We start from the raw sequence: 9,687 nt of genomic DNA, 5'->3' as shown, positions 1-9,687 counted from the left end.
AAACTGACCGACCGGCACCCTGATGGAGGACCACTGTTTAAGGTAGAGCGACCGCATGGAGCTGTTCATCAGATGATGTCTGAATGAAGTATGGTATTGTTGTATGACGAGTATGGAACTACAGTCAGATATCAGGCGTCTTTAGTTACTTGTATCAGGCTGTCTGTGTGCGGTTGGTTGACACACCGTTGGTGGAGTTAACGACACTATCGTTTAATGCCAGTGATCAGATCAGAGACTCTATGACAGAGTCAATGATCTTAGCATTGTACAACGTCTTTGCAGCACCAACAGTTTTATTGTAGAAAATATTTTTATGGCTTTTATTGTAAACACCTCTGAAAAAAGACCTTATGAGAACCTTGGTGACCTCAATAAGAGAAGTGGCAATGCTCAACATAAAACTTTTAAAAATATTGGTAGAAACGTGTCCAACCAACAGTGACGTCACCCGTTGCCATCCTGCTAGTTCTAGACTACATTAGACTAGTTCGGAGCGGTTTGGAGCAGGAAGTGACCATATTTGGACGAGCTTGGAGGACCCAGCGGTGGATCTGACTGATCTGATTGGAAACTTGATGATACTACATCCCACCCACCGATAGCTGTAACCTGACTGCACCGCAGGCCTGTCAATCAAACAGACACGACCCCAAAAACCTGTCTTTTCGAAGCTTTTTTTCTAATTAATGACGGATTATTTTCAGATGGACCTCCAGAAAACTAATAAGGAGTGACTTTAGCTAACAACACCGAGATAACTGGTGGAGACATTTTATTGACTTTGTATTTGATGAGAGAATTTGAATGGGAGTCTATGGAGCCGGAAGCTCTTTGGAGCCGACCTCTAGTGGCACTCGGTGGTATTGCAGCTTATGGCCTCATTTTTCAGACCTGGAAGCTCTGTCCTCTTTTATATACAGTCTGTGGTCTGTATGCCCAAATAGCCTGGAATACTTCAGAAGATTAGCACTTCACTCCAAATTCATATTTTCTAAGTGTGATTTATTGAGTACTTTTATTCCTTGTTGTTTATGACTTTCTATCAACGCTTTAACATGGCCATCCGACTGTCCCGTGCTTCATGCTTCAAAACACTTCTTTTGGTTTCCTGTCGTCTCTACAGCGGTGCAGACTGTGACCTTGTTTCCTGATGACACGGTGCTCCCACTCTCTGCCTCTTATCACAGATGCGACATTGATGGATGTCTCCGTGTAGCTCTTGTGCTGTTTAGGGCGTGAGGTCAAGGCACCAGTTACTTTAACCAGTTGTTTTTTCTTTCAAACAGTGACCTAATGCTGATTCCAGATCATTAAGGGTTGTGAGGAGTGTGAAAGGAGGGATTTTTCAAAATAAACAGCATGTTTTTGAAGGATCTCTGCTTTTACACAAGTATTAAATTATCATCCTGTCTTTATATCACAAGGGAAGCAATGCTTTTGAAGATTAAGGAAGACCTTGGAAGATAAATATCCGTTAGCTAATTGACATTATGCAGCCGTCTGCCCACAGGTTATGAAGGATTAGGAATGATTTTGATTCAGAGAATCAAAGCCCCTCAGACTCAGACTATTTTGGGCTACAGCTAATAGTTCTTGTCAGCCGTAATTCTTAAGTACTTTAACCAATTCATTGTATAATTAGGTTAACAAAATTAGCTCATTGCAAAGTCAGTCAGCAGGCGGTAATGCAATAAAGTTATTAACATTCCAGATTTATAGAACCATTAATACAGAGCTGATCCGTCTTTATCACATTTTTCTTCTCTGGTAAAAATGGCATAAATTTATAAAAGAAATTAGACTGCAGTGTGACACATTCTGTATCCGCTATTCAGGTTTTTTGTGTGCTTTCATTTGCTCAAATGATGTCAGTCCACTAGTCAAAATAAAGGCAGACCTGAAGGTTTATGTGAACAGTGAATCCACGGTAAGGAGAAGAACATATCTTATAATATCGTAACGAATGAATGAATGAGAGGCAGCTTGTGAACAGGTGAACTGTTCAACTGCCTCATACTTATACTAATTAAAATGAAAAGAACATCGTGTACTGAATGTGATGTGTGAAAACATTGTACACCTAAAAACATGGTTAGTTGGACAAACTGCCACCAAAATGTTTCAGTTTCTCTGAAACTCACCATTTTAACTGGAAAATTTAATCAAATAATATTATAAAGATGGAGATTTCAAATAATATTGTTTAAAGACCTATAACATGGCAACTGTATGAAAAACAGGAGCTTGAGTTAATTTCATTGCTTTGATTTTGGCAGATGTTCCAGTTTAGATTTGACTATACAGAAAGACTCAAGAACGCTCTGACTCAGGATATTTGTATTTTTACTTTGTTTCAGACTGATGTAACTAAACAACTGTTGGACAGATTGGCATTAAATGTGGTTCATACATTCGTGGTCCTCAGAGGATGAATCATACTGACTGGTAATCCCCTTGTTGTCATGTGACAGAGAGATGCATGACGAAGAGATGTAACGAAGAGCCGTGACGAAGAGATGTGATGAAGAGCCGTGACGAAGAGATGTGATGAAGAGATGTGACAAAGAGATGTTGTGAAGAGATGTGATGAAGAGCTGTGATGAAGAGCCGTGATGAAGAGCCATGATGAAGAGATGTGACGAAGAGATGTGGTGAAGAGATGTGACCCTGTGCTATAATAAACAAACATCTAGACTTTTGATCTGTGCCCTTCTTGCACTCGTCTGCTCGTTGACTACAGAGTGAAAGATGACTCGTGACTTATTTCCACTGCTCACTTTGTTGTCTACAGCGTCACACTCACAAAAGAGCTTTTATAGTTTTAATAAGGGGTCTATGTCCCACGACTCCCGGCACACTCACAGTATCTTTCCTTTGATCCGTGTTTCATGAGCTGCAAATTATATGATTGGAAATGACATCCGAGCAAAGTTTTGTTTTTATAAATACATTCGTGACTGCACGCTCATCCAATATGTCAAGTATTTGATTTTCTTTTAACGACACTCAACCTCATGACCCGTAGCTCAGGACTTTGTGGTCCTCGGATTGTTGGATCAAGTTGTTTTTCAGGAAGCTCAACCTCATATAAAGTCCTATTATTTCTCTTCATCGTGGTCGGCAACCGTTTGGACAAAAGCCCACCGCTTTTATACTTTGTGTTTGTATATATGGTGATTTAGCAACAAACCACAGATGGGACAATTTTTTTAAAGTGATTTAAGTGGCAGTTGTACACAAAAATGTCCACAATTGTCACAGTAAACACACATTATTTTTCTAATAACATGGAACATGCTACTTCAATAGAAAAACTATGTGAATCAATTGCAGTTTTAAATATCACATCATTTGGCACAATTTGGGACAGTTGTAACTTAAGCTTTTGTTTCAAAATTACCACATTTCATCAATAAATATTATTAATAGTAATGTAAAGATAACACCAACTAAATATATTGTTGTCTGGGATTAAAAATAATAGGCTGCATGGAAAAATAATGGTTAAATTAATATAGTGTTAAACTAAACTGGGTTAATTGTAATACCAGTCATTTTAATTTGAAGCAGAAAATTAAACACTTCAGTAAACATATCTTAGAATTACATTTAAGTACTTTATTGCATATATATATATCTGTCTGTCTGTCTGTCTCTCTCTCACTCACTCGCTCTCTCTCTCTGTCTTTGTATATATATACATATATATACATATATATATATATTAGAGAGAAAGAGTATATATGTATATACGTACATATATATATATACAGTATATGTATATGTATATATGTATACACATATATACTCTTTCTCTCTAATATATATAGATACGTATGTGTATGAATGTCCCTGGCCGGCTGACGTCGCTCCGCCTTCACGCACGTTCGCCCCGCCCTCTCTTGATGACGCGGCCACCCAGCGGACAGACAGCTGCTTCACTCTGAAGTCCGACTGTTGTGATCAGAGAGCTGCTGGAGTCCGGAGCGAATACACGTAGTGGGACATGTTCTCTGAACACTTGGACTCTATGAAGTGTCTCTTTACAGAAAAGGACAGCGCGTGTCGTTTTGTGGACTTTTTGGCGGGTTTGGACCTGTAGTCGGAGCCGTGTGGGAGATGAGGATGCTGCAGACAAGAATCAGAGTCTTCTCCGTCCTTCGGGACATTTAAGGAGACCCGCCGCGGTTCTGTGTCCGCTGGGATTACTTTTACTCACATTTTTATTATTTTTATTTTGGACAACCCGGAGCGTCCTCTCCATAAGATACCTCCCTCCAGAACCAGAACCAGCTGCGTTCTCTCCATGAGATATCTCCCTCCAGAACCAGAACCAGCTGCGTCCTCTCCATGAGATATCTCCCTCCAGAACCAGAACCAGCTGCGTTCTCTCCATGAGATATCTCCCTCCAGAACCAGAACCAGCTGCGTCCTCTCCATGAGATATCTCCCTCCAGAACCAGAACCAGCTGCGTCCTCTCCATGAGATATCTCCCTCCAGAACCAGCTGCGGATCGACTAAGTGACACCACTGACTCCAAACACTCCCGTCCCGGTGCCGTGGTCTCAGTGTTGACCCCTCTGGACCCAGTTCGGCAGGCAAGGCGGGTTCCTATCCGACTTCTCAAGATGTTGACGGCGCACACAGGACACCTGGTGCACCTGGAATATTTACATCCGCTGACGTCAGCACCAGTGAGCATCGAGGTATTTATTAACTTTTATAGTTTTATAATGTAGACAGGACTGTTGTTATTTATAGTTTTATAATGTTGACAGGACTGTTGTTATTTATAGTTTTATAATGGAGACAGGATTGTTGTTACTTATAATTTTATAATTTTATAATTTTATAATGTAGACAGGACTGTTGTTACTTATAGTTTTATAATGTAGACAGGACTGTTGTTATTTATAGTTTTACAATTATATAATGTCGACAGGACTGTTGTTATTTATAGTTTTATAATCTAGACAGGACTGTTGTTATTTATAGTTTTATAATTTTATAATGTAGACAGGACTGTTGTTACTTATAGTTTTATAATGTAGACAGGACTGTTGTTATTTATAGTTTTATAATGTAGACAGGACTGTTGTTATTTATAGTTTTATAGTTTTATAATGTAGACAGGACTGTTGTTATTTATGGTTTTATAATGTAGACAGGACTGTTGTTATTTATAGTTTTATAATGTAGACAGGACTGTTGTTATTTATAGTTTTATAATGTAGACAGGACTGTTGTTAGCCTGCAGTGAAAGATAAACATCCGGTTATAAAGAAATAATAATATTAAAAACATTTCCATCTAAACTGAACTTATATTTTCGGACAGAATGTTTTAATGTCTCTAGTAAAATAACAGGTTACAGGTCTTAAATCATGATAACCTACTTAATAGATCACAGTTAAAGTTAATAATATAGTTAAAGGGGTTAGTTGATAAAATCAATGAGCAGCTGTTCTTTTTTCATTAATATGGAGTTGTATATTAATCATATTAGCTACTAATATGTGAAGATGTTCTGTCTGCTGATCGTTGAGCTGGAACTAGTGGTTAATGATCATCAAGGATTTATTGACCATCAGTGCAGGAAATGTTTAAAATAATAGCTTCCCAGAACTCAGACAGAAGTCTTTATCTTTCTGATTTAGTTGGAACAAAGGAGCCCAGAACATCCAGTACAATGAAAAGCAGCAAAATATCCTGTTTGTCCAAAAATATCTATTGTTTCTGTGTGGAAGCTGAAAGTTGTCGTCTGAGCCTCTGAGAAGGGACATCCAGTATTTTCCTGTTTTTGGACATTTGGAGCCGTAAAACTTCACATGAACAGTTTACAGGCCGACAGATAATCAGAGAAAACCTGTGGGTTGATTTGTACTTTTGTTGCAGCTGGATGCTAAGAAGAGTCCCCTGGCCCTGCTGGCTCAGACCTGCTCCCAGATCGGTAAATCCGACCCTCCATCCTCCACCAAGTTGAGCTCCTCCAGCAGTAAAGGGGACAAGGAGCCCGGCAGCCGGTCCGTCTGCAGCCTGAAGCTCGGGGAGCGCCGCCGCTCCCTGGAGGATAAATCCAGCTTTAAGCCTTACAACAAAGGCAGCGGAGACGGACGCAGAGACGGAGTCTCCGGCAGCAGAGATAGAGTTGGGTTCAGGGTGCCGAGCAGCAGCAGCGTCACCACTAATGGGACTGTGAGTCAGTCGTCCGGTCCACCCGCTGCTGCTTCGCCCAGAACCAGAAGCCCACCGGGTCACACTCAGCTACTCAAACAGAGCCCGTCCCCGGGGGGGCAGCCCTCCTCACTCTCCCACCCTCCCAGTGAAGCTGCTCATGAGCAGAACAGTCCCAGTAATAATAATAATAATGATAATAATAATAATAATCATTCTAATAACCCTAAAAAGGAGGCGGAGCTAAACAAGGCCAGCTCGGATGGTGCGCAACACGCCAACTCCAGCGTCGTCCGGGCCAGCACCAACTGCAGCAGCAGCAGCTCTGATGGCGGCTCCACCCCTGACGGAGGTAGACCAGAACCCCCCCACCCCTCTGGGGGTTCCGGACATGTGACCCCCGTCTCTCCATATAAGAGCAGCCAGCCACTCTTCTCCAACGGGGGCTACCACGGCTCGGTGGGAGGGGGTTACGCAGGGTACCCCTCCCAGTTTGTTCCCGGACTGGACCCGACCAAGCCGGGCCTCAGCGTGGGAGTACCGGGGAAGCACCCGAGCTCCAGCCCCCTGACAGGCGCCTCCCCCCCCTCCTTCATGCAGGGTCTGTGCCGGGACCCCTACTGTCTCAGCTACCCGACCGTGTCCCACCTAGGCGGAACCGCCTGTAGCTCCTGCGTCCACGACCCATCCTCCAGCCTCAAAGCCAGCTTCCCTCTGGTGTATCCGTCCCCGCCGCTCCACTCCCTCCACCAGAGCTCCCTGTCCTCCAGCGTGTCCCCCTCGCTGTCCCACCCCCTCTACACGTACGGCTTCCTGCTCCCCAACGACCCGCCGCCTCACGTCTGTAACTGGGTCTCAGCCGCAGGGCCGTGCGACAAGCGCTTTGCTACGTCGGACGAACTCCTGGCTCACCTGCGCACGCACACAGCTCTACACGTGGGGATGGACGGTAAGCTCCTTTCCCTGTCCTCCTCTGGCCCCACCTCCTGCACCTTCCACCTCCCACACCAGAGCAGCCCAGCCTCCATGCCCAGCTCCCTGTCTCTCAGGCCTCCCCACGGCCTGGGCCTGGCCCGGTACCACCCCTATAATAAGGTCCATCTCCCCACCGGACCCTCGTCTATCTCGCTGCACTCTCTGCCCACCTCAGGCCCGTACTACCCCCACTACGCTCTCTACAGTCAGAGACTGGGACCAGCGTCCGCTCTGGGATACCAGTGACATAAACATCTACGTTTACAGGATGGTCAGACATTTGGAAGAAGACCTGTATGTTTTTTGGCAGAGTTCAATGAGAAGTATGACAACTGTCTCTTAAAGCTACAGCCAGTTAGCTTAGCTTGGCATAAAGATGGGTAAACTTGGGAAACGGCTCACCTGCCTCCGTACAAAGGTAAAAAAAGATCCACTGAGCAGCACCTGTAAAGATCACGTTATGAGTCATCATGACATCATTTTTAACACTATGACCCCTGATGAAACAAACAGTATGGAACAGGTTGATTAGTGAGCTTTATATGTGCATTACCTTTGGTACCTTGTTACCTTTGGCCCCTTGTTATCTTGTTACCTTTGGGACCTTGTTACCGTTGGTACCTCGTTACCGTTGGTACCTCGTTACCTTTGGCCCCTTGTTATCTTGTTACCTTTGGTACCTTGTTACCGTTGGTACCTCGTTACCTTTGGTACCTTATTTCCTTTGGCACCTTTTTACCTGGTTCCCTTTGGTACCTTGTTACCTTTGGTATCTAGTTACCTTTAGTGCCTCGTTACCTTTGGTACCTCATTTCCCTTTGGTACCTTGTTACGTTTGGACGGAGCCAGGCCAGCTGTTTCCCTCTGTTAATGCTATTCTAAGCAAACTGTCTGAAGATATGTGAGTGATGTCAGTGCTCTCAGCCAGTTTGTACTTCCTGGTGGCGTTGCTGCTCCCCCTGACTTCAGTGTGTTCTCCAGTGGAAGTGGGAGGAGCTTACAGGTCCTGGATCCACTCGACAGCATCTTCACACTTTGCTTGTACCTTCTATACCAGACTGTGTGTTTCTAATCAGGCTGAACGTCAGAGGACACGCAGCTCTATCGTGTTGCTGGAAACTCCTGCAGCAGAAGTGAGCGCCCCCTGCTGGCTCCTGCTGCCTGTTGGTTTGGTAAACAGATGGTTGGACGCTGCGCTAATGCTTCTGAATGTTCAGGGTTTTTGCTGCAGATGATGATGATTCAGTGCAGAAAGATGTAAGTCAGCTGTTCGTCCGGCCTCGATGCATGTGAGCTCCACAGCGTTGAACAGCCCTGCTGGTTGCTGATGGTTTGTTTCCTGATGTTTAGTTTATTCCTACTGAGAAGTTGTATTTATTTTATACAGGAGAATCTGGCTTTAATGTTCACCACATAAATGTGTTCTGATCACTTTGAACCAATGTATCAGACGACTGATGTCTGAACTCCTCCAGGATGAATGTTAAAATCGCATCTCTCTCTGAACTTCTTATTTTCACAGCTGATCTATAAAAGTGAGATGTGATATTTTTTGTAAAACAGTGAAAGAGGAGGTCATATTTTGGTAAATAAATCACACTGAAGATGAAGAATCTGTTGTCTTCATTTCTGAGAGATGCAGTGAAACAACTTTGATGTGAAAGGTCAGTTTTCTACTGAAATATATGTTCGTTTCTATCGAGTATAATGATGGAAACAGCAGCTGACAAAATCTTAGATTATGACTTTTATATGGAAGTAATATGTCGACATGACTGTCTACGTCGACAGAACATGTGACTAAATATTTCTCCATGAGGGTCCATTTGTGCCAAAAATATAATTTACATGTTTATATTTATTTGAAATCTAATAATGAGATTTTGATGTTCATCTGAGGTTTATTGAGGCCGAACTGTTGAGCAGCACCACATCGTCTCAACCTGTGAGTACCATTTCTGGATTTACAACAAAGTCAGGTGATGCATATTATGTGAGGAAACTACCTCTGAAAAATGTCTTCCAGACCAATTCTCCCAGTTCACAGCTGTCGGCCTGTGAAGAGGAAAACAGGACATGACAGAAAGATGTCAACTTTGTCAGACTTTGATCCTGACATGTGCAGCGGCTGTTTTTACCGTGAAAGAATCACGTGACTGATAACTTTGTGTGTTTGTTACTGTCAACAGCTGTCGTCCTGATTGAATGCTCCCGGTGTTCTTATTAAAGTGTCTGTAAAAGCCCAAGCTATCAGGTAATGTACACATACTGTCGGATCCTGATAACCATCAGAGCTTCTTCCAATGTGTGTGTTCAGGGACCTCGACAGTTTCTCGAGTTACAACGGCGGCCGCGTGATTGGCAGCGGTAATAACCCTTCCACCAGCACCAGGACACTGTGACACCCTCGGAGGAGTATAGATGACCCTTGCTGGTCACTCATGACTCTGACGAGGACCCACCGGGTCCAAACAGCCCGTCCCATGTAACAGGAGAGAGCGCTTCTGTTTCAGGGGGGGCTGAGATGCTCCGAT

The 9,687-nt window shown here is 43.5% G+C and overlaps 1 protein-coding gene across 1 annotated transcript; it reads left to right on the top strand.

The window, feature by feature from the left end:
• Positions 1–3,981: 3,981 nt before the first annotated feature.
• LOC138207404 (zinc finger protein 703-like) lies at positions 3,982–8,757 on the top strand. Its single transcript, XM_069164611.1, has 2 exons — positions 3,982–4,710; positions 5,900–8,757. Exons 1-2 carry the CDS (start codon positions 4,486–4,488, stop codon positions 7,397–7,399), a joined length of 1,725 nt encoding a protein of 574 aa, XP_069020712.1. The 5' UTR covers positions 3,982–4,485; the 3' UTR covers positions 7,400–8,757.
• The last annotated feature ends 930 nt before the right edge of the window (positions 8,758–9,687 follow it).

Source organism: Embiotoca jacksoni, unplaced genomic scaffold (genome assembly GCF_022577435.1).
Source record: "Embiotoca jacksoni isolate LCO1_2020_lvr unplaced genomic scaffold, fEmbJac1.0.p SCAF_10, whole genome shotgun sequence".
In the NCBI taxonomy this organism is placed as follows: domain Eukaryota; kingdom Metazoa; phylum Chordata; class Actinopteri; family Embiotocidae; genus Embiotoca; species Embiotoca jacksoni.
Note: the sequence above shows the minus strand (reverse complement) of the source record. Positions and strands in the feature narration are given on the sequence as shown.

Bases quoted from the DNA above. Each gene is read 5' to 3' on its own strand.
- LOC138207404 (XM_069164611.1), top strand. From the start codon at position 4,486: ATGAGATATCTCCCTCCAGAACCAGCTGCGGATCGACTAAGTGACACC. The intron at 4,711-5,899 runs GTATTTATTAAC...CTTTTGTTGCAG, and splicing joins CAGCACCAGTGAGCATCGAG to CTGGATGCTAAGAAGAGTCC.